At 46.4% G+C, this 25,315-nt stretch overlaps 1 protein-coding gene and 3 non-coding genes across 6 annotated transcripts in view; all 4 read left to right on the top strand.

The window, feature by feature from the left end:
* The window catches only part of LOC144146163 (scoloptoxin SSD14-like), a 104,126-nt gene that overhangs the window by 55,907 nt on the left and 22,904 nt on the right, over positions 1-25,315 (top strand). For all 3 annotated transcript variants that reach the window (XM_077678128.1, XM_077678130.1, XM_077678129.1), the window contains exons 2-3: positions 6,011-6,127; positions 24,268-24,492. In XM_077678128.1, coding sequence (XP_077534254.1) covers positions 6,011-6,127; positions 24,268-24,492 — 342 coding nt within the window. The remainder of the gene's footprint in view (positions 1-6,010; positions 6,128-24,267; positions 24,493-25,315) is intronic.
* On the top strand, positions 11,394-11,465 carry Trnah-gug (transfer RNA histidin (anticodon GUG)). Its single transcript has one exon. It is a non-coding gene; the product is annotated as a tRNA-His (tRNA).
* Trnak-cuu (transfer RNA lysine (anticodon CUU)) lies at positions 12,127-12,199 on the top strand. Its single transcript has one exon. It is a non-coding gene; the product is annotated as a tRNA-Lys (tRNA).
* On the top strand, positions 19,264-19,336 carry Trnak-cuu (transfer RNA lysine (anticodon CUU)). Its single transcript has one exon. It is a non-coding gene; the product is annotated as a tRNA-Lys (tRNA).

Genomic DNA, 25,315 nt, shown 5'->3' with positions numbered 1-25,315 from the left:
CACGTTAGGGGAGATGGCCCGGCATTTTTTTTTTCAATTTATCTACCCTTTTTTCGAAGGCTAAGAATCCCGAGATAAGAATCCCTCTCCTGCAACGTCACAGTTGAGTGAGGCTCACTCAATCGTGCGCATGAATGTTATCGTTATCGTATTTCGATATAGTTGGGAGGGATGGCGAAGAAGAGTGAAGCAGCCCTCGTTTCGTGTCTCTTTATCTTTCGATTCTAGGGCACGGTGAATGCTTCCGGGGCTGATTATATCCGAACAGCAGAAATCTCAGCGACCTGGAGATGGTTGGCGATAAGGATACCTTGGATCCACTTAAGGTCGAGTAGGTCGCTGGTATACGGTGGGCAGAGCTAAGCTGAAGAGCGGGGTTACGATCTTTATAAGGTGTTTATCTGCACAGTAGCGTAGATCCTGCTTTAGAATTCCTAACCAGGATATTAGGCTGTATGGGCAAATACTATATACCGAATGACGTGGTATTGAATAAATTACATCGTGTTCAAGCTTTTGACATTCACAAAAGGTACGAAAGGAAGTAGAAGTCCTTACATTGCTTGATTTCTTTCTATATACATTTCCGCACGTGCAGTTTAGAATACGTTCACACTCGAGAATATCGTAAAAGGCAGAACGTAAAGCAGCTGTTTTCTGTTGTTTTCTGTGCGTTTTTTCTGCCCTGTGTTTGAGGCAAGAATTGCCGTATGCGGTATGAAATTGGCCGATGGCGCCTGTCTTATCTTTCGTTCTGCTCGAGCCATGAATTTGTTTCAATAATTGCGCTCCGCCGCTGGTTACGAAAATGCAAACCGAAATATAGTTAATTCTAGTTTGACTAAGACCACGTAAAGTTCTCGGAATTCGCAAGTTCGCACTCAAAATTTGAAATGTGCAAAGGGCTGAAGGACATTTGGCATGAGATGGGAAGATCTAGTCCTTCATGGTTCTTGTGAATTTTGTTACGGCGATAAAACAGCACTTCGTTTGCTGAAAACAATTAATGAAAAGTTTTTTCTATCCGAGGAGGTGGATTCCGTACGTAAAACCTGCCAAGTTAATGATGTCATATAAGAAAAGGCACAAAAATAGCCGCACAATTGGCCAACTGGGGAGTCTATTGCCGGTGTGGAACTCTTGACGCCGGCTGCTAAAATTTTGTTAGCAGAACACGAAGAGAGCGTAGCTTGTGCGTTCACCTTTATAAACATTCTAGGCTGAACTTGCACCCAAAACAAAACAAATTTTCAAAGCCAAAACTCAAATTACGTTGACCACTTGGGGTGCTGTAGCCATGGCCGTTGTATATTTTTTCGGTGACGTTGCCTACAAAAGTTGCCCCATTGGTTTATTCTACATTTGCAGTTTTTTTACAACACTGGGGCGTGTATAAAGGAAGTGTACAAAGGAACAGCTAACCTACGAACTCTTTTCACAATTTCCTACGTAACGGGTCACTGTGCGCCAAAACCTACTCGGCGGTGACGCCTGTGACGCCTTTTCTCAAGTTTCTCGCATTTTCGGCGTCAGTAAGCATAATTTGCAGGCGAGAGCGGTATAAATAAAGCGAAGGCTTTCTTAGTGGGACTGATGGTGTTCTGTCAAAGAACTAATGCATTTCCCCATAGACCGGTTAATTGGTAGACCGAAAAGCTGTGATAAGATCACTGGACACACGGCGCATGCGTGAAAACCGAGCTTCCATTGTGTCAAAACGATTACTTGAAATCGCGAAAGAGGAACGGTTTCACTTAAGGCAATACACGCATGCATAATAAATAAGAGGCTACAATGGTACCCACCGCGGTGGCTCAGTGGCTAAGGCGTTGCGCTGCTGAGCACGAGGTCGCGGGTTCGATTCCCGGCCGCGGCGGCCGCTTTTCTGATGGAGGCGAAAAGCAAAAACGCCCGTGTGTGCGTGATTTCGGCGCACGTTAAAGATCCCCAGGTGGTCAAAATTAATCCGGAGCCCTCCACTACGGCGCGCCTCATCGCCTGCGTTGCGTCGGCGCGTTAAAACCCCACAATCAATCAAGGCTACAATGGTATACCTTTAGCTCATAAACCACCTAGCGGTATACATTCAGATTGTTCGTAGATGCGTTTACTTAGTGCGAAAAAAATGGTCGCATGTGTTCGTTCGTCGTTTGCGATTTGGATCTCTGAAGCTTTGACGATCGATTGGACGCCCTTTAAAGGAAGGTTGGACGCACTTTTAGCTTTCGGTCTTCTGTGAATTTTCTTGAGGAAGGGATGGTAAATTTTTATTTGTATTCCTGCAATGTAATCTAACGCTACGAGCCAACCCGTTCTCACACTTTAATGCCTCATCTAAGTTATTCAGGATCCGTCCACTGCGTGCGCTCATAAACTGCGGAATCTTTACGGACGCAGTTGACCGACGAAGCGCCAAAGCGGTAGGCACTGTCGCGCCCACCACATACCCGGAAAGAACCTGTCGAGGCAAAATGTTCGCTTGCGTTTTGATGGATGTGGGATGCCCCGTCCGGTTAATTTTGTAGCGTAAGCTACACTGGCCGAGGTTGAGGAGTTTCGCTTGGACCTTGAAGGGCCGTGCTGCGCAAGCGCGAGGAGCATTGGATTGGACTGAATTGGATTGGATTATATTGGGTTGGGTTGACTTGACTTGGCTTGGTTTGGATTTGGATTGGATTGGATTGGATTGGATTAAATGGTATTGTATTGCATTGGAAATCCAAACACCGGCTGGATATCCACACCTACGGGGTGCACGGGCACATGTTTTACGTGAGAAGCCTCTTAAGGGGCTGGAGCTGTCAGCGTATGATGTCCTCGTCGCAACCGCGGTCTCATGCAGTCACGGTGCTAAAACACCGGGACAATCACGCCGCGCGCTAGAACGTAAGGCGTACTACAAAAAAAAAAAAACAAAAAAACACCGGGACACTCGCTTACGCCTCGCGCTCGAGCGCTTCGTAACGCATACTGAAAAAAACACCGGGACACTCGTTTACGCCTCGCGATAGAGAGCTTCGTGCTTCAGAAACAAGAGACTTTTACTGAGAAGCGGTATGCCTCTACCGCCCCCCTCCCCCTCAACGGTTTTATCTCCGAAGGTTGAGAAAAACACCGAGGAGCCAAGAATGCACTTATACACCGCATGCTTCGCCCATTCCCAGGTTTCATGTTAGTGGCGATGGCCCCGGAATTTCTTGCTTTGAAGGAAGGGAGAGGCAAGCGTAAGTTTCAGATTCATTAAGCGCAAACGCTAGATTCCGTAGCAGTGTTACTGCAACACAACGCAATCATAAGCGAAAAGAGTGACGCGTTGGGAGAGGAAGGAGGCGGAGAAATATGAAAATGGGCCAGTGGTGGGGGGGGGGGGGGGGGGGGGGGGCGGGGGTATGGCGTACCCTGCAATCCTTGTAGGGCTACTTTGCAGGCTACCTAAGTGGCTGCGCCCACATCACCCGCCCCTCGCATCGGTCACTCAGCCAAACAGGAATAGACTAAATTACAGAGAAATCGCTTACTTAGGTCGTTTAAGAACATTATGTTGCAATACCACAGCCGTGGCTACACCAAAATAGTTTTCGTTGATCGGTTTTGTAACATCTCAGTCATGTCACCATCTTACGGCTCTGTATCTTAAGTTCGTGTGGCCTCATAAAAACAAGAGCGGAGCCCCAAATGGATCTATCAACGTTCAGGGAGGTCGAAACAACAACTTGAAAACAGATACGGAATGCAACGAGTCATCAACAAAACGAAACAAAAGTAACCCGAGCAAAAAAGAAAAAACTGGAGAGTCGTGAGTTGGTCGTTCGAGTCGAGCTTCCGCGCACGTGATTACTACTCCATGCGCCTCGTTCCGAACTAATGATGTCTCTTTGTGCTGTACTTTCCACCCATTTCTAGGAACAGGAGCCCTGCAACCCCGACTGCACCGCTGTACCCGTCTATTATTACGCCGATATGGCGCTTTTCCTCTCCTAGTGTTCATGTATACGGCCGGGCGTTCGCGCACATTTTCAGTTCGTTGCGCTCTCTGGTCTGCTTCGGGCCACTTTAATGGGCTTTCGGGCCACTTTAACTTCGGGCTTTCGGGCCACTTTCGGGCCACTTTAACTTCGCAGCAACGTCTTCGTTAACGACGTCACTCCTTTGCTATACACCGCGCTTCCAACCCACCATCGCGCCCCGAAGTCAGGAAGGGGGGGGGGGGGGGAGGGGGGAGGAAGGGGCGGCAGACTTTTGTTTACCGAAACGTGGTCCAGAGCATAATGTCTAAAGTTAGTGAGGTCAGCACAAAACTAATTGCTGCTTTCTCCTCCGCATAGTGACGTCGAAGGGAACACACAGGACACAGTCGCACACGATCTATCCCTTGGCTTCCTTCAGCATATTCGGACCACCACGATTGGAGTTCTAGGCCATCGCCCCACCGGCCTTGTGGTTACAGGATTCGGTCGCGCGTTCTTTCTCTGGGACGCATAGCAGCAGGGTTTCCTCTAGCAGCGCTCTCGCGCTAGGCCTAAGGCTTTCCTTTTACAGGCCCTCAGACCCATTTGTAATTAGACATTAATTGATTCTTCCCTGAGCATTGTCGTGGTAACGCAAGAAAAGTAACTATTATGCGAGCGTTTATGTCATTTCGGTCTTCTTTCCCTACGACGAGGCAGACCCAGGCGATGTTCTCCATATTTTCGAGGTTAGGCTGCACCTCCTTATTCGCTCCTTTTTTTTATCTCGCGAGGTCTTTCGCACCGCGAGCGTAGCAATTACCATGAACTGACTCGCGCCTCCGAAAAGTATTCCGACTCGCCGTGGTGGTTAAGGGGCTAAGATATTGTGCAATTGATCTCTAGGAAGCCGTTTGGACCGCGGCCACAGTGGCGGTTATTCTGGTGGCGGTGAAATACGAGAACTCCGGTCTGGCAACATTTGGGTGCACGCTGAAGATTCCCCTAGACGTGGTCAAAATTAATCGGAACCTCTCTGCTACGGCGCACCTCATAGCCCAGGTTGAAGTTTTGATGCGTAAAACTGCAAACATTTTCTTAATGAAGAATTCCAGTGCATGAAGCCCGCGTACCTAGTCTTCACGATCGACAGAACTCTCCTTTTGCGTTCACCGCTGTGCGCCAAGCAGGAATGAGATTAAGAAGCTACCCTAGTAACTGCACTCAGCGGAATTGAGCATTCTAAATTAATTCTATGGGTATTTTATAACTTACATTACACATTATACAGTGTTATATACAGGATGAGGTCCCATAGTTGGAGACTGCGGGTGTTTACTGAGCGTCACGGGAAACAAGCGATGCGAGTTAAAAGTTAAATGTCAATTTCTTGCACTAACCACATCCACCGGACGCCTTCGTGCACTCCTGAAGGATATTTGTCGTTTCTCAAGAGGGCCTGAGGGAGAGAGAGGGGGGGAGCGATAAAGCATTCTAACTTGGCGTTCAAGGTTTGCGAAAGCCTTGAGAATGAACGAAGAGTCTCAACACGAAGGTTGCATCGCCAAATATGCTGCCGGAAATGGGTGCTAAAAGTATGTTCCTGGTATTTCGTGTGGAGTTTCTTTTTGGATGTTTTCAAATAAACTACTGCCCAGATTTTTTCGCGAGGAAAGGCAGCTAAGGAGAAAACGCGCTCTCTGACATCGCTGAGGGTTCCCACATTTCCCAGCTTTGTTCGCCGCTCAGGGCACAGGAACCGTACCGTTGCATCTTACAGTAGCAGTATTAAGAGGACGAGGGAAACGCGTGTTCGCTAACAGGCCTCTTTATCTCAACGCCCTCCTCCTTCCCGTCTCGGCGCGCGACCCGCGGCGATGTCACGTTTCTCAGCCTGTATCACCACAGCCACCCGTGTGCCTTATCTTTACGCACTATCGTATTGCCCTGCCTTACAAAGCATCCAAGCCAGTGAGCCGCATAAAGGCCGCACGCCAAAGACACCTACAACCCAGTCTGCACCCCACGCGCGCTTCTATAATGGACGTCGAATCTCCGCGCAGTTCTCGGTCGGACGAACCTGTCTCGCTGGTGACGGCAAAGCCGGTGGATCCTGGACTAACTGGAACCAAGGATCCTGCTGCTTCTGAGATGGTGTTACCACCGAGCCGACGAAGATGGTAAGTCTTTGCAAGAGGAACGTTGTGTGTTCACTGCGAGGATCAAGGACCCTTGGGGCAGTGGAGTCACAGCCGACCTTGAAGCGAATCTATTGCCAGACGCACGTGTTTCTTGTTTGGCGCAGCTATCAAATCGATGCGACGCGGAAGTTGCCCAGATCTCTGTTGAAGTGTTCACTCCTTTGTTTGTTTCTTCGTAGATTGCAAACAGTTACCTTCTTACCTTGACACGAATATCAGAGATTGTAAACTCTCTTTGGTGATAACGAGATGTGTAATGGTGTACACGTGCATGCCGCTTTCCCAACTCCAGGATTAGGAGCACATTGTCGATGGTTCGGTGCGAGTTGGCGTTCAGGATAAAGATGTCTAAATTAGATAAAGTTCCGGTTTAACTAAACCGAAAAGCACAACATTTGTCAGACTGGCTCGGAGCGTCAAACCGTTGGTGAACCGGTTTCCGCGTTTGTGTTTTTGGTGTCAATATTTGGTGAGTCTTTTTAACCCAGGCTTGAATATTTTTAAAGAGCTGGAAAAGACGAATAAACTATTTTCGCGGAAATCAAACCACGAGTCCGTCTTTGCGTACAATAGAGAGTTTATTCAAGACGCAACAAACAGTGCGTAAAATGCAAGGCGGGAAAACGGACGCATAGGTCCATTGTCCGACAAGATTATTGCCTTTTGCTTGCGCCGCTATTTTTCGGGTGTGTTTTTATATTGTCGCGCTTACTTTTGCGTTCCCAATCAGTACTTAAAAAAACTCTACCCTCCGAGTCTTCAAGGGCATGAATAAATAACCCTGCGCTTGCAGTTTATTTTTTGTAAAACACAGACGGTGTGTTCAGGGGTTTAGTTTCTAAGCGAGAATCGGGAGTTTATCAGCGTTTATTATTTGTAAATACTTAGTCATTTGAAGTTCGGAGTTTAATTTCGCTGTATTATCAAGGCTTCAATATCTTGTATGAATCGAAATCCGAACGCGAGTGCATCGTTTTTTGTCTCGAAGGTGATGCACAAACATTAGAATACTTAAACACAAATACTCGAATACATAAAGTCTGCGTTTGTACGGATCACAACGTTAAAGCTTGTTGGGACAACGGAGACAGACTTTTGAAGGTTTCTGTCCCTGATGGAAGCGCACTCCTTTCGACTGACCGCTCTGAGCATTCAGAATGTCCTTTAAACTTTTGCGCTGGAGAAAGGGAGACCCGAGAAGCCTCAGGGCGGTGCGATAAGCAGCCCTACTAGCAGCTCAGTAGGTGCCATCGGGATTTTTGGGCTTCGTAGAACGTCGGCTACACTTACATGGCTGTATCAAACATTGGCCACCTCCTTAGCCCGACATGTTCCATGTCTCCGCTGAATGCTGAATCTGCGTTACTATAAGTGAGCTTTATCTGCGGCCTCTTTTGCGCATCAGGATTGCGGGAAAGGACAATTAGGTAGGCCGCCAGCGTGGGATGTTTATCAGCTGCGGCTGAACGAAGCATTTCGTAAAAAATGAAAAGGCAACGTACGCGCCTCACACGACAGCTTCTGCCGAGTAAATTAAAAAAAAATTGCGGCATAAAGTTTTCCCTTTTTCGATGTATAAGTGTACGATCTATGAAATCGAGGCCGATAAAGGCACCGGTACACAGCAATTATGCAATTAGCGCTAGCTCGGGTCTTTATGTGCCGTCATCTTTATGTACCGTCAAAAATGCCGCAGTTAATTGTGTATACAAAGCGTATAGTGGAGGATTAGTAAATCTGTCCATTTTAGACTCGCCGTAATACAGAATGAAGTTTTGGCATGCACCGATCATGCACTTTATCGATGCTCGCGTGCTGGGGCTTTCTTCAAGGAAACATACCGTCAAATGTGCCTTTATATATATATAAAAAAACAAGGTCTAGGTGACGATGGTCTAAGAGAAACTGGAAGATCAAACAAAGCGGCTGGTTTAATGTAGAGCGAGGCAACAGATGTGTAGAATAGGTCAACGCGGAAGAGTGCGACTGCTTTGTCTATAGGAAAGCTGCCGTATGAATGGCACCAGTCTGTCTGTCGGAGTTATTCGCGACAAAATACGAAGAAAAATACGAAGATGACTTTCAAAGACAAATATATGCGAGTCTTTGTGAACGTAAAGTACAGTCCTAAAGAATGTTACAACAAACGCCTAACTAACAATTACAAACAATGACATCATGCACCAAGAAAAATGTCAAAACCATCTTTATGACTACCCCGAATGGCTTTTGCCCTCGAGTCGCCTTCGTGTCTGATAAGAGGACGGTTAACTTTTTTATTTGGTGAGAGCGATGTAACTTGGAAGGCTGTGCTTAGAGTGCCGTCCGACGGTATTATAAGCACTCCACTAAAGCGACGTTCATCGGCATTTTGATGAAAAAATGCCGCGTTTGGCACTACTCCGCCTGTGTTAAGGTAATGTAACGTAAACTAATGTAACCTAACCTAACCAAACGAAGTCGCAAAAATCTTTTAAAATACCAAAAACTAATCTAAGCCATACAAACTATAACTAAAACTTCAGAATATAAGAAAAAAATTGAAGGCAGCGTAAGCCGGGCTCGAACCGCCGACTTCAATAACGGGAACATAAGACGGAGCGTCTACACCACAACGGCTTTTTTTTCTTTAATGCCATACTTTGACACCACAAACCAAACACTACACTGCTAAAAACGCTAGCCAGCACTTGACTAACGCAATATAACGGCTAAAATTGTTTCATGTTCGTTAGCGTTTCAAACACGGGCAACCATTCCGGAGGCTCGGGCTGAGCTCTCCACACTTCAATAATCATACGAATAGACTCACAAAAGGACTCTTTGGACCATTTGGCATCGATATCGCGATGACGTATGACCATGCGCGATTTCCAAATGCCGTGCAGGGCCAGAACCATGACGAGGTCATATGGTACCCCATCCTCGCTTTGCACGGGCGGAAACCTGATCCCGTAGGCATCCAGGGGGAAGTCCTTCTTCAATGTGCGCTGAAGCACATCCCAAAAGAAGACCTTATCCCAACACTCCAAGAAAAAATGTTCACCCGTCTCGGATTTTTTGCATGGGTAACAGTCAACCCCCTATGAAATGTATAGACCTTTCTCTTTTTGCCAGGTTTTTACTGGAAGGACGTCCACGTGAAGATTAAAAAAGAACGTTGTAACCCATGGCGGCACTGCCATTCTCTTTACTCGTTTAAACACGTCCTGTCCAGCTCCGGCACGGTACATGGATCTGTACATCGGCACAGGCACAACAATATCCCCAAGGTCATGGTACAGTCTTTTGAGCGTCACGCTTCATAATATTCAAGCGTGAAGCGTGACCATAAAAACTTTGTTGCCAGTACCAACTCACGAAAATATCCTCTGGGTGGGCAAAAAGTAAAAAAAAAACAGAAGAAACAACCAAATCAGGTAGCGCCCTAGCTGGCCTCACCTGACACACAGTGTGCAAGAAAGGATCATTCAGGTCACGCAGAAACAAAAACCGATTGACAACTTGTCGCAAAAACAAGTGCGAGAGAGAAGGACCCCCGACACGCATTCGCCGAAAACAGTTTGTGCTGCTCGTTTGTTCCCACGCGGACCCAATGCATATAAACACTGCAAACACACGATGCAGAGCCTGTAAGTTCTTACCCGAACGATGCAGTACCTGAAGAACTTACCAGAGTTTGCTAATAAAAAACGCGTCACACACTGGGGCCCTGGAAAACATTGAAAGGCCAGTGCCTTCCATTTCTCGGCCTTTTCTCGCAGTTCAACAGCTTGCCTGTGCCAATAAGAATCCCTAGCAACAAAAGTTTCCAACGGCACTCCCAAATACTTCGCTGGCATCGTCTCCCAGCTGGTGTACTAAAACACACTCGGTGTAGTGTCCCAGTAGCCATTCCAGAAACCCCAGAATTTTCGCCAGTTTATGCCATTGCCACTGTACTTACAGAAAGCCTTTCGCGTGTGTACACCAACACTTCTGCGGTTCCTATCGACACAAAAGAGAGCATTATCCTCCGCATACGCCAAACACGCACCTCGCATGACTCTAGTAGAAAGCCATTGAATTTAATAATACTCAAACAAAAGGCTTCAATGTAGACACAAAAAGAAACGGGGAAGGCGGGCAACCCTGGCGTACAGACCGTTGAACCGGGGTGGGTTTTCCGATTGTTTTGCTGACAACGAGCTTAGTTGCACATCCCGTATAGGCCATGCGTACACCACAAAGAATAGCCGACCCCACGTTTACTTATTCTAAGATGCTTAAAAGAAATTCTTGGGAAACCTGACCAAAGGCCTTTGCCAGGTCAATTTGGAGCATTGCTAAAGTTCCCTGAACGCAATCGCAACATTCCAAAACACTCCGGGCCGTGTGAACATTCGTTACAATCAACCTCCCTTTTTTTCCACAAGTTTGGTGTGGTCCAAAAATGTCTTTGATTACAGTCTGCAGGCCGAAAGCCAATACTTTTACCAAAATCACAATGGCAGACGGAATGGCTTCTATCAGCCCAGTCTTAAATAAACCAATGTTGTTGGACAGTGCCCTATAGACACTGCGAACTGGGAAGTTCCTGCTGTATACACGAACTCTGAAGAAGCCGTATCACTGGGTCAGATTGAGGTGAAAGCCGCGAGCAGGCACTAAAAGTGAGCACTGCGTCATCAAGCGATTGTACTGACGTGACGACGTGCTAAGGCAGGATTATGTGGCCACAACGCGAGCCGGTACCCGCTCATCAACAGGTCAGAAGTACAGCAGCGGGAAGCAACGGTGCTTAAAACGCTTCACCCCGGAAAATGGCCCCGTCACCAACAGAATCAGCGCGTGATTACTCGAACGTGGCTCGACAGGACAATCTTAAGTTTTGTGCACGAGTACCGCAGAGTTCGAGCAGGGCACCAGGCAGCACTGCATGCCTCGGAAAGCTTGTCAACTTCCGCTCAACCATGAGACGCGGGCACGAATATGATATGTCCAAGCGTGTGCTCCACTTTTTCCGTACCAGCGAAAAAAAAGAAAGCAACGACAGCGACCAGAAGATAATTAAAATTACTGGAGATCGTTCGACTTTGTCTCACTAAAGCGCGTAAGTTATGCAAGGGGCTCCGAAGTGCGCGCTCTGCGTGTGTCCCTCTTTCGCCGTGATCCAATATCGCGTAAAAAAAAAAAAGGCCCAACCAGTTCCCGCTATTCCGGAGCACTCGATTCCATTCCGAGCCGCTCGTCGTCCTTTCGGGCAGCCGTGATCGTATAGTGGTTAGTACCTTGCGTTGTGGCCGCAATAACCCAGGTTCGAATCCTGGTCACGGCATGTTTTTTTCTCTCTTTCTTTGGCTCGTTAAAAGGTGGTTTACGACGTTCAAAATTTTAAGATGCCTACATTGGTGATGTTTGTACATATTGTGACTTTATTTACGTTTTCCCTCTTAGGCTAGAACCCGAATATTTTTCGGTATTTTATTCACACAGCGCTAGCCTTTTTGAAATTCGGGATATTTTTCTTGCTGATTTGAATTACGGTTGCTAGAGCGCATTAAAATCGTATTACAAGGACAGCTGCAAATATCTGAAAACGACTCGTTTTATTAATAGAAAATTCAATAATTTAACTGCAATTTAATAATACAAAACCTGTCATATTGCGCTTTGTCGCATTTAAACAGTGCGTGAGAGGAGTGCAACGACATAAAATACAAATTTATACGTTGCTATTCTACCAGTATTGCTCGCGAGACCAACTTATCGTGAATTGCACGCAGCTCCCTTCATTTAAATAAACGTTGTTATTGCCAATGTGCTTGAATCATGGACAGCATTGACGAGGGAGGCCCTGTCTGTAGAGCGCTATATTTTAAGCCCATGGACAGGGTATCCGGCACCACGCCGGACAAATACTTTTGTTTGCGCAGCTGGTGCGTATTACTTTCTTTTTACCCAGTTCGATACCACCAGGTGCAGCTGGTGCATTCGTCGCCCGGCTAGATTAGTCGGTAGAGCATGAGACTCTTAATCTCAGGGTCGTGGGTTCGAGCCCCACGTTGGGCGAATGTTTTTTTTTTCAGCCACAACAGGGCATCCCGACCTAAAGACATCTCCCTTCGGGCGCGTGCGATAACATCAGCACGTGGGCTCAAATCAATGAAGTTTGTTTATAGTCATTTCAGCGAAAATTGTTACTGCAGTAAGTTGAAGATCACCCAATCTTTCTTCTGTTCCGTGGACAGCTAACTGAGGCGTCCGTTAAAAAAATGGCATATCTGCTCGCTTGGCTGCAAATGTCGTCGAAAGATAATTAATGAGGGTCTTCTGCCGTCCCTGCTACTTAAATGCCTTCCTTGTCTCTCCCGTCCATACCTCACGCTCTTCCTCTCCCGTCTCGTTGCACCCACGATGAACACGGTGAAGGTTCGCTCAAGTCGATTCAAGTTTCCCGCGTTCCACTGTTCGCGTGCCATCTACGGAACCTTTCCTTGCGTGGAATGCCGCCTCGAGGTGTAGGCTCGGGTGCGAGCTCTTTATGTGTTTTTGGGTGACAATATTGTTTTCGACGCGTATTTTTTTATTTGCTATTTGCAAATAATCAATCACACATCTATTTTCTATTAGAAGAACACTGCTAATACCAGGTATGTATGGATGCTTAGCCTCAAATGTTTTCTTTTTTCCCCAGAACGCTGGAAGCTAAGAATGATGGTTGCAGATTTAGTGGCTTGTAAGGGTTTTGCCTATGTAAACGTCTTCTTTCAGAATTTTTTCAACTTTTGGCCAGACGGCTCACTCCAGATACGGACTGACAGAGAGACAGACCAATATTTTTGTGTTTAAGTAGTACAAGGAAGGCTATCGCCTTGAAATAAACTATAAACTGTGGGACATCCGTTTAGCGACTGCTGGGACCCCCCGTTCCACTATAGGAAATTCCTCAACGAATGTTGCCGGAGGAGGTACCAGTAACTCTCCACGTGAGGCGCTGAGCGCGTTTACGCGGGTGCGATCCTGGCAGGGGTGGCCGTTTCTATATGATAGAGGCGACAGACGAGCGTCAGAAATTCGGCGCGCGTTTTGAATGACGCGGCTGGATAAATTATTGCGTATCCCTCCAATAGGACCCGTTTCATAGCCCAGGTTCTATTCGTGAAACCCGAATTTGAAAAATCTTGTGGTGAATTCATTTCTTCCCGGTTTAAAATGATGGTGGTGTGCCCCTTTAAAGCATTTTACACAACATCGGGAATATATAAATATTCGGTGGGAAAGCGAGCCAATAATAATCCAAGAAACAGCATACTTCGCACATGAATATGGAAATTCATGCGCATAAGGAAAAGCTGAATAAAGGATGGTACCAAAAAGAAAAGCAATACCGCGCGGTATTACGTCACACTGTTCTGGCTACAAAACTGCAATTTGTAACCTCAAATAAAAACCCTTGCCGTCACACGAGTTCGCCGCATCGTCTGCGTTGGTCTCACGAGGTCTACATTCACACGCCCGAGTTTGCGGTGGCCATAGAGTTTCTTAGTAAGTATACTAGACAGGAAACTGCGCCTCGGAATCCAGGTCGGCGGGGGGCGGTTGTGCCTTATGGGAAGACCACAGCTGCTGGCTTGGCATGTCTGTCGGATTCTTAACCGTCTTCGTGGGTTTGCTTTCTTCACTACGCATTGCTTTGCCTACAGCCGATCCGTCCGAAATGGCTAAAACTGGCTTCGCTTTTCTCGCTTCGCTTCTCCCGCTTCGCTTGAAAACTCGAAATTCGCTCCATTAGTTCACACTAAGACAGCTTTGCTCCCTTCTAAGCGATTGGGAGGACTTGTGCCGGCGAGCCACCATCAGTACATATTTACGCAAGTACAAACCCACCATGTAAGCACGTAAGCTTGTGGTAAGGAGAGTGCGCTCCCAGATTCATTTTTTAAGTCCGACTACATATTTTAACAGCGCCCGGACCTCTTGACTGAGCGGGTAATTTGCCGTCGCGAAAGTTGTAGCAGATAATGTTACGGAAATAGGAACGAAAACACGGTGAAGGCGATGTTTTTATAAGTAAGCGCATAAAACCTTTCTGAGCTTCTCAAACAATTTATTATTTGAAACATTTGCAAAATAAGAGTCTCTAATGAGTTTCTCCCAAAATTTTGCATTACTGTTAACTACCAACTCGGTCTGCCGAATATTATGCATAACTGTTTTGGCCGACTTGTAGCAAAAAGAACACGCTTTATGTTTTTTTCTTAGCTTTAAAACACCGTGTTTAATTTTATAATTATTTACCTACACACTCTTGCTTGCGTTTTTGTGGCAATGTATTGGAATTTACGGTCACTCAACCTTTCAATCCAAACCAATCATGAAACTAAGGTTGGTGCACGGTTTTACGGTGGCCCATGATGACACAGAAGGACTTGATGTTAGCCGCATAGACGCTATCGCCAGATTCCTCTCTAGTGTATGTCGTGGGCATCCTGCAATTACTGCTCTTGGACTATCCGCGGGCATCCCGAGGTCTGCGTTCGGATCGAAATTCTCATAGAAATACCTGGAAAAAATGTCATAGCGGGGGCACGGGACAGTAAGACAAAATTAAAGCCGTTCCACTCAACGTGAAAGCTGTCGGAAGTTCAGAGCAGTGATTCGCCATAATGGGCAGTAGCGCCGTTATCCGCTCACTGGTACCACCCAATGAAATTTAAATTTCCCGCTTTCGCAGTGCTCGCGCGCCCCGTGCCTAAAGCTGCGCCTAGCGAGAGTTCTGTTCTTTTTGTGCTTGCTTTTACTCCCGCACGTGCCGGCGATGCACTGCCACTTTTTTTCGCTTGCTATCGTAAAAACCAACCCAACCACAGTTCCAAACTAAATGAACGCGGGCGCTGGCGGTTAGTTACGTATATTTTGCCTCAAATATGCCCGCACTTTTCTCTGCGCGAAACGACAGGAGATGTATGACAAGCGCCAGCGGTTCACGAATTTCGAACGCTTATGACTATATAAACCGCTTGGCTTTCGAAGCCTCTGGGGGATGCCGCGATGACAGAACACCGTGTGGATTTACTTGGGTCCAGCGAGCGAGCTACGACAAGCGAGCCCCTAAAGTGCTCTGCACTTAAAATCCAGCGCCGGACAGCGTCTCGGACAGTCCACGGACGATTCGGGACTGATAATCGAGGAGGTACCACTAAAAAACTGCATTGGGGTGGCAACCGGTATGCGGGAAATTTGAAAAGTAATTTGTAAATTCGTTTAATTAGACGTTATTTACTGGGTTAAAGTTTTAATTAAGGCACATTTTAGTTCGTTTCTGTTCATGCTGTTGGCCTTTCGTTGGTTTCTGAAAACATAGCGTTAATTTTTTGCCACTTTGCTATAGTTGACGATGCCGTTGAGAGACCCGGCGTAACGGAACGAGCCCACCAGTAACAGCAGCGAAAGAAGTGTTTCCGCTTCCGAAAAGGGCGACCTGGCGTCACCCAGAACGTGCCGGTTGCCAGGGTGCGGAATGCCTTTCGTCACACTGATGGCAATTTCGCTGGCGCTGGCAAACGCAGGTAGCTCACGGCCGGTCCAATTAAAATTGGGGTTCTATGTGTTTCCAGACGCGGCTGGCGGCCAAAATTGCTGGAGGCATCTTCGCAAACTACCGAAGCCAATTATATCATTCTTTATGATTCTGCATTTGGTGTCAGCACTCCTTCCTGGAGTTTGCGGACGAGGTGCACGTTTTATGAGGATAGGGTGAGCCCTTGGGTGAGAGAGAGGGACAGAGAGAACGCTTCAATGAAGGTTCTTGTTACTTAAGAGTCGTCGTCGTTAGAGAACGTGGATAAAGTTGGCATTGCCAGAAGGCGTTGCAGCGTACCAAAGGCGAAAGTCCGCCAGAACAAGGGACGTTTGAAAAAAGAAAGCAAGCAAGACATAATTATATAAAGGGAGAAATGGGTTTAGGGGTGGAGCCAGAGTTGCAATAAAAGGAAAAATGGTTTGATAACCTACAGTTTTAGATAGTCTGGGTGCCTCCCACAAACTACCCTCTAAAGCTGGGCGGGTTCAGCTTTGTGCTTTGAGTTAAAGTAGTTACGCGAATCGGAGCCTTTCTGGCAAAGAGCGGAAAGAGAGAGGGGAGGGACTGCATTAGAACTGGAGTGAATTTGTACAATGGCGCGGTCTTATATGCACGCGGCGGTAGGGACACTCCCTCTTCTTCTATAGACCGTTCCAACGAGGGCGCCGCCATCTTGCGTGCGCAGCGCCCTCTCGTAGCTAGTCGGTTTGCAGGCTTGGGCGTTTGCTCCGCGGCGCATGGGCGCCAGCGGCGGCTCGGTGAACTTTTCGCTGTAGCGTGTTGTAATTTCTTTTCCGTAATATAATTTATATGGGAAAGTTGTTGCATAGGACAAGTTTAAGCGATCTGGCTTAAATTGGCGGTTTTTTGGGCCGCGGTGGAGCTGAAATTCGCCTCGAGGTAGCATGGTTCACGGTGGGTAAACGATGCCGTGTGGAACATAAGTTTTCAATACTTCATCACAATTTTTCTTTTGTTTGCGTGTCTGTATCCGGGATCGCGTATAGGGGGTATTTTGATCGCTTTACTGCAAAAACGGAAGTTTGCTATAATGATCTAACCGTGATACGCTCGGCGCCCATGGGCAACAAGCAGAAGCGCGTGTCAGTGTAATAGACTTCTGGCTTCATGTCCCTGCAGGGTTTATTACAGGTAGTTTTGGGTGAACTTAGTATTTGACATATTACATAGTTTGTATTAAATCTTATCGATATATCGTAGCCCCCCCCTCTCCCATTCCCTTCAGATTGGCTGGGGAAAGGGACAACCTAAGGAGGGAGTAATCAGTGTGAAAATCGACAAGGTCAGCCCACGTAATACTTGGAGCTAGGCATGCCGCAATGTGACCGCAGCAAAGGTGGAGATGGAACTAATACCATCTGCGGAACAGGCAAGCTTCAGTAACCCATTTTATTTTGGAAAGAGGGGAGAAGAATTTTCTGCCACTACTCCAAAGTAGGCGTGCAGAAAGAGCTCAGCAGAACGAAATTGCGAGAAACCTTGTGTGCTTTAAAGTGGGCAACTCACAAGCTGCTAGTCTGGCTCATTTATTAACAAAATTTCATTAAAATAATGCGTAAAGTAGTCGTAAACTGGCACGCGCGATGCTTACAAAGCGTATACGTCAAGGCAAAGGAGCAGCCGCGCCAGGCCCGCTGTGATCGGCGCGCACACTCCAGAGAGGGAAAAAGGCGGCCCGCGCGGCGCGACCACTGCGTGCGAGAGTACGTTTCCCCCTCTCCCAATGAAATGGTCTATAACTATGTATACAAGTGTAGTAAGATATAGCGGCTGCCTATTGCGACCAAGGTACGGCCCAAATAAATTCGAGTAGAAAGACAGTGATTGGGGCGCGATATCTGGCCCTTTAATCCAAAACGATTTCATAATATCGAGTGTTTCCACGAAGTACTTGGGAGGGCCGCTGATACATTGTCTCGGGAGCGTGCAGCACTGGCGTGATGATAAGCCAGCAGGAAGTAGCTGGGCAGGGCAGAAATCCTACGATGTTGCAGTACTGGCAACTGATTGCAAAGTGCTTGTTGATGTCTCGTATGGGTTGCTAAATGTCTGACAATGTCTTTGCAACAGTTCAATCAGGTTATTGCTTTTCTTTCTTGCCAACTACGGTTGGGAGAGTGTTAGCCATACCAGTCTGCTTTGTCGTATGACCATAAAGGCGGATTTGGTCTCTCCAATCTGTTTTCTGAGTCACATAATTCTCGGATCTCTTTCGTTCTACGCCAAATGAATTAGTTTGTCTTAACAGTCATTAAAATTAGGCTAATGAACTCCTTTCAAGCTGTTAAGAGTATATTTTGGAGGAGGCACTCGCCAGGGGTTGAGTGCCTGCTTGTGTGAAGCGACAATAGGATTTTAAAGGGGGAAGCCCGATTTTCGTTTGAGTGCCCATGAGCAGTCACGAAAATAAATTCCCCGAAGATTCAATACACGAGGGGTCGGCAAAATGCGACCCGCGGCCCGCAGGACAGTATTATGTGGCCCCCTCGTCAGAACCCCCACCCCTCTCCCTTTCACGTTCTATCTGAAGGCCGACACGCCAGTTTTGACCTGGCATCAGACGTGAGGCAAGAACAAGGAATTGATCGTTTCCAGTTGGCATTGTCCCTCACACTTCGCACTTAGCCAGATAATTGTCAATTTTTTTGAAACATTACTGTCATTTTGCTGATTTGTTTTTCATTTTGCCAGTAAAGCCCTCTTTCTCCTCCCTCACCCGATTTATTATCCGGCCCTCCGCAGTGTCGGCTCCTGCTAATCAGCCCTCCGTCTCAAAATGTTGCCGACCCCTACAATAAACAACACGTTATCGGTTTTTCTTAATAGAGTTGTGTGCTAGAAGGGCTAGTAATACGGGCTAAAAGAGCTCAATGACAGTTTGATTAGACGTTGGAAATTTTAAAATCAAACACCGTACTAGTTTTTTTAAGGGGAAATGCATGAATGCAAGAGATATTATTTTGGCTCCATGAAAAATCAATTGCTTTCTATGCAACAAACCACGAACTAGAGAGCACGTTTCCTCAGGCAGGTTTGACACAATATGTTTTGAGGCATGCCCTAAAGAAGGCTAAATCGATTTACTTTTAACACCTCGTAGTGTCAGACACCTGTCAGTTGCAAATTATAGAGGTACTATTTCTTTCTTGGGCGTTCACTACATACGAGAGACTGGGATGATGCTACGTCATTTTGACGTAAATTCCCGACCAGTACAGAAACATTATACGAGAATATTGCCTGTGTTAGAAAACTCCAGAAGATTCCGTCATCCTTTCAAAATTGTTCCGTTGTTTGACTACGTCGTCGTCTGTGTGAATATGTTTGAAGAGAGGCAGCCTATAGTTACGGCTGTTCTCTGTTATGTATTGGCCTAGGCAGGCAATGCAGAAACAAAAAAGGCCGCTTAGTGTTGCACGTTTCTGGCAAAGGGCTCGAGCACTTGTATTAGGCAGAATACCTGTCACTGTGCACCTATTATTTCGATTGTGACAGTTCGAAACCACCTGGTGCAGTAACTCCTTCCGTCGCCCGGCTAGCTCAGTCGGTAGAGCATGAGACTCTTAATCTCAGGGTCGTGGGTTCGAGCCCCACGTTGGGCGCAAGTTTTTTTTTTCACTTCTCTAGGTTTCAGACCACCTATTCGTTTTTTCACCAGACCACCCCACTTATACAGCATTTTGGAATGTGGGCAAATACGTTGGCCTATGAACACAGCCAGTGGGGAGAAGCACTGTTCGGTTTTGCAAGCGCGCAATGATTCACCTTGCCGTACAAGTATTTAGGAGTGCCGGAGTGTCCAGTGGGTATAAAAAACCAGCAAGATTTGGAGATGCCGTTCTAGGCAACAGATGTATGTTTCAACTGAGGGATTCATATTGCCGTATACAGCTCTAAAAATGGAACGGAATCAGAGAATTTCTTCGAAATCCGACACACATTTCCAAGTCTGCGGATCGCCTATCGCCTGATAAGCCTGATGGGAGGTGAAAAAGACAGCGTACAGTCAAAGAGCTCCGCGAGGTTTTTAATCTCAACCCCTTGCAGAGGAGTATGCTCAATGCTGTAGGAAAACGGCAGACGGTGGGCTACAATAATGATAACATAAACCGAATTTATTATAACGTGCCCGAGCACAAAATATCCCTTCTTACTTACAAATAAAAACTAAAGATAAACTTTTTAAAATGTTTCCAACGTAAAGACTACATGCAATGAACACGAACAAAACTGGCATTACACATTATAATTACAATTTAATCTAATACATAAAGGGGACATCTGCTACCCGCACTTGGAACAGCAATTCTAAGCACGCACAGTGGAGAAGCGCTTTACTTATAGACAGTATTCAAATAGCACAACCTATGAAGCAAACAATAAGACAGCAGTCCTTGCAACTGCCACCATAGAGAAATAACTTCCGATGATGGATAAAAAAAACAACAACTAAACCATGGAATTATATATGTCAGATAATAAGAGCGAGAATTTGCTCTTTAAATCTTTTAACTGAAATGATGCAGTGAGTTGTTGAAAGTGTCGTCATTAGCACAAAGAAGTTATCCGTGCTCTGCAGCCTGACCTTGGGAAAGTGTCTGTTGGAGAGCTTGAAGTGCAGAAATGTTGTTTTCAAGACGCGTAGTTAGCTAGAGCTCAGGAATAACTTCCGCACAGCCACGTTTTTCATGTGCTTACTTTATCGCCAGCTTTATAACGTCAGCTTTAGCGGGCATAGCCTCGGCTTAGCCTTTAGACCAAGCAACATTCCCGATTACTGCGGGTCTGAGACAGGAAGGAGGGTACGACAAGTTTATCTGGGAGGAACTAGTGAGACACGCGAGGAAAGTTATGTGCAAAGACCGAGCAACAGCATCTTTTTCGCCTTATCGATGTCCGTGAAAGTTAGATTTGTCCTCGCCATTGTAGACAACAGAGACATGTTCCAGAACAGGACGACAGATAGTGGAGCGCAGGTTCTGAATGATCTAGAACTACGGGATGCTCTTGCCACACTGCAAAATATGCCAAAGTGGCGGAAAACGCGCTGTTTGATTATATAATATGTGCTGAAAAAGTGAGAGCGTTACCAAAACCAAAGCAAGGTCCAAATTAGAGGCCGAGTAACACGTTGAAGTTGGTATTTTGAACCCGCATGGTCTGTTTTTCGCTTGTATGAGAATATGCATTCGACTCTCGATAATTAAAATTCCCTTCATTGGAATTTTCGGTTAATTAGATGTCGTGAGCTGTTCCGGAAATTTTACACGCAATCTAAGATAAGAGGCGATTTGATGACTCGAGGCAAGAACCCGTTGTATCGGTTAAATGGAGGTCATTTTGAATGAAAAGCACGGTGGCCACCGTAATTTTTTAAGAAGGAGGAAGAGGAGGATAAGGAGGAGGATTAAACATCTATTAAAAAAAACGGTCCTTGTAGGCCTTGTCAGCTTCCTAGGTCCTAGAAGCCGTGGTCTTCATCTGCCCTTGCCGCCCTGGTTGTTTGCCAGAGCTGGACATCCAGGGTCGGGTTAGACATCAGGGTCCGCCGGGAGGGTTGAGGTGTTGTCAGTGGCCATGGAGCTGGTCTGGGCGTGTTGGGACAGTCCAGCACCATGTGTTGCGGCATGTTAGGTTTGCCTTCGCAGTACTGGCATTGACGCTGGAACAGTGCGGTGTGTATCGCATGAAGTAAAATTCAAAATTTTCGAGCTCAAAAATAGCGCCCTGTGCTGACTGATGTCGGTGTTATCACAACTGAGGCAGAGCACACTTGATAAAGCGGCAGGCCACTTGAGACTCGCGCCAGCGTATGCATCTCTCTTTTTCAAGGTCCTCAGTCGTCTTTGGTGCGCACAGCGCCGTAATGGTGGACGCTTTGGGCTTCGGTTTCAGCGATAAGCCTCAATTATCAAGGCAACCTGTGTCGTACGCTCGACTTGGCCATAAAAGTTGGGATTGTGAACGAAATCAAGAACGGAGACGTGTTGCGGACTGATAGCAATGCTCTTCTTTTGCTTTGGGTTTAATTGAAAGTTCGGTTAACTCGAAGTGTTTTGCGGTCCCCCTGGACTTATTATTAACGAGACTCGACTGTACTTGGATTTTTCTTGTGTTCACTACCGCTGCGAGGGTAAGAAGCATGAGTAAACGACTGTATAGAGCAATAAGCCCTAGGGAAGGGTCCTTATTCCAGTACTATTTGCTCTGTCTGCACCTGTGGATAAATGCATGAGCGTCTCTTTGTTAATGGTACAATCCCTAACCCTAGGAAAATTCCTTGCAAATCTTCATACCTATAGTATGATGGAAGAAAAACAAATGCTTCGAGTGGCCCAAGTGTCCTGAAAGGGGCCATGCAGACAAAACACAAACTTTGTTCATTCGAAAGCTTGCCCCGTTCGAATCATACTGACACCACTTTTAACGTAAACTGTGCTCAAATAAGCTATATAGTTAGAAAAAAAGGGAATGGCCATGCGACTCACTGGCTCATTTCCCGTACTGGAACCTATTATGTAATATTCACAGCTGTGCGATTGGCTGAGGCCGGCAAAAGCAAACTGAAGTCAGGGCCTATAAGCGTGCAGAACGAGCTATTTTCGCCAAATGTAATACATATTCATTTTATAGCAGTAAGAACAGTGGGGCAAAGAATGGATGTTACGAAAGTGTACGTAAACATAGAAGTACCAGTCCGTACCACTGTTGGTACTGCGCGCACTATTCTTGTTATAACTGTACAGAAGTCTGGCGCTTTGCGGTCGTCTCACACGACACAGGCTGATTGGTGTAAGTGACATTGTCTTACATGACCCTGTTGGCAGACTATACCCCATGTAATAGGAAACAATTACTATCTACCGTAACAAAAGCAAACCCAGTGCAAATACGGTCAGAAACAAAGCAAAGGCACACAGCTGCCCTGCGCAGTGTGGTGGCACCATCTAGGAGGACTAACGGTAAAAAAAGTGTTACGCACTCCTCTGCAGAGTAAGCAATACACTAACGTTCGCTAAGGCCTGTCCTTGTTTCGTCATCGTAGCCGTCAGGAAACACACGATTGCATGCCATGAGAATCAAAATTTTAACTTAATTTGATTAATTTATGAATTAATAAAGCATCGTTTGCTGCCTTACATGTAACATGGGGGCACTATAAAACACCAAATATTTCGTATAAAACAAACTTTTATTTTGTCTGCATGACCCCTTCAAACACACCCCTCCCCTTTTCACACACATACACCCACACGCGCACACGCGTGCTTTATGCTGTTTTCACATGTTACGATTACTGCTGGGACGCACCGCTGCTTTGCTCAGGGTTCTTGTTGTCTTACCCACTGCGAATAAAGAAATGCTCTTGAGAAGAGCATGAGTGAGAAAGGACAACTAACGCTTCATATCGTAACCCGGATGCAAGGAAGTCGTCTTTTGCCCTTGATAAACACCGAGATAGCATCACAACGCTTAATGTTCGTACTAAAAGAATATTCTTATTTGATTTCCAAAGTGTCAAACTGGAGCATTTTCCGTCTCTTTAAAGGTGCCATGCAAGACACAACCGAAGTTTGATTTATTAAAGGACAACTTCCTACCAATGACATTGATGTCGTTTTTATCACTAGGGTCAGACTAATAATCCAGATGTTAAGGAAACAGATGAAGCAAAGGCGACTCACGAACCGCTTCTTTGTCGGGTCTTTATGACCCTGCAGGATCTTCAGTAGAACACACTCTTGGGAAAGTCGGTGCATATCTCGTAAAAATTAGAGCACGACTATACACCAGAAAGGCGCTTGTGTTTGTCGTTTTTCTGTTGACATGGTCATAGTCGCGCTGTAAACGGGGTCTTGTTTGTAAGAATGGCGGCCGCCAACACAAGTCACCGTGGTAGGACACACTGTTGGGCGAGTTGGTGCACATTTGGTAAAAATTAGAGCGCGACTATGACAAGCACAACAGAAAGGCGCTTGTCTTTGTCATATTCCCGTTGTCCTTGTCACAGTCGCACTCTAATTGTTATCAAGGGATCTTGTTTGTACGAATGGCGGCCGCCGACCGAAGCTACACACTGACACACTCGAGGGCAAGTTGGTGCATATTTGGTAAACATTAGAGCGCGACTATGACAAGGACAACAGAAAGGCGCTTGGCTTTGTCATATTTCTCTTGTCCTTGTCACACCCGCGCTCTAATGTTTATCAAAGAATCTTGTTTGTACGAATGGCGGCCGCCGACCGAAGCCACCGCTTTGTTTGGTCGTATCACTTGCATGTCAACGTGCACTAAGCACACTGGTAATTACGTTTTAGGTTACCTCTATTGCGTCACTGGGGACGTTTGTGTAGCGCGAAATTCGAAGGTTTTTCAAATATTTCTTGCATTTTTGCGGTTAACGAAACATTCCGTGTGGCCGCAATGGACCTGGCTGGGTTACCGAATGCTAGTTCATTCAAATCAAACTAGGTTGTTTGTTTCCTGTCTTCCTGGATGCTCATTCCCTTCCTTTTTCTTCCACGCGGAGCAGCTCGCCGCTGACGCGGGTATTCCTGTTCGGGTGCGTGTTCCTCGTGTGCCTTGCCCTGGTGAGCGCGACGGGGGTACTGGTGACCCTGTACGCGCGGGACAAGCTCTCCGTCCGATGCATGCCCGGCCAAGGCACGGTGGAGATCACCCCGTCGTCGTCGGCGCTCGGAAACTTCAGCCACTGGGCCGTCTCCACTGATGCCGCGCCCTGCACGCCGGTCGCAAGGTGGGAAAGGGGGGAAGAAAAGAATGTGGGGAAATTCCGATAGCTTTCTACTAATCCGTAAGCATTCCTACACCCCTTATTTTCATGTTAGGTGTTATATTCTACAAAACGACTCCGCAAGTTAAGCCTTGTTGTGGAGTTACAGGCGTTACATGGTGAAAAATACGGTACATACATACTTCTGAGTCCGGCAGCTAAGTTATGTGCTTTTATAACTTTTTAAATGTTTAGCCATTTCATTCGACCAGCAATTTTTATGTACTCCATTGTTACGAACAATTGTGTTCACTTCGCCAATTACGCGTTTTGTGGATATTCGGGGCGGTGAACAGGTGGTGCTGGTACTAGGTAAAGAATGCTTACACATTAAAAGCGGGAAACAATGCGTTGCCGGAGCAGTTGTTCAATTTGAAAGGAAGCCTCACAATATGTGTGAAGACAAAAGTGTGCCGACAAAAAGTTCGCCTTTTTTCGCAGATTAGAGTGACAAGAATACAATGCCTCATGGCCCAGAAAAGGCAGTTTTTACGATTTATGACGTGTATGAAAAGTGAAAGGGGGCATCACCACCACATGCATAATTCCGCATGAGGGCTTGCGGCTGGATCCGTCGAGGACTGGATCCGTCCGAAGGGCCGCATCAAACAGACTTTATCCGCACTTTGGCGGTTCGTTCTGGACTCCTCCATGTTGGGACACTATTGAGGTCTTCCTCTCCCCTCCCTCCTCTTCCCCATGTGGCCTTGAGCCATCTCTTTTAATAAATGTTCGTTGTTGTTGGGCTTGCGGCATAAAAACTTTTATATTGCGAAATAGCATTGGT

This window comes from Haemaphysalis longicornis, unplaced genomic scaffold (assembly GCF_048455015.1).
Source record: "Haemaphysalis longicornis isolate Haplotype H1 unplaced genomic scaffold, Haemaphysalis longicornis Haplotype H1 scaffold_7, whole genome shotgun sequence".
Lineage (NCBI taxonomy): Eukaryota > Metazoa > Arthropoda > Arachnida > Ixodida > Ixodidae > Haemaphysalis > Haemaphysalis longicornis.
Note: the sequence above shows the minus strand (reverse complement) of the source record. Positions and strands in the feature narration are given on the sequence as shown.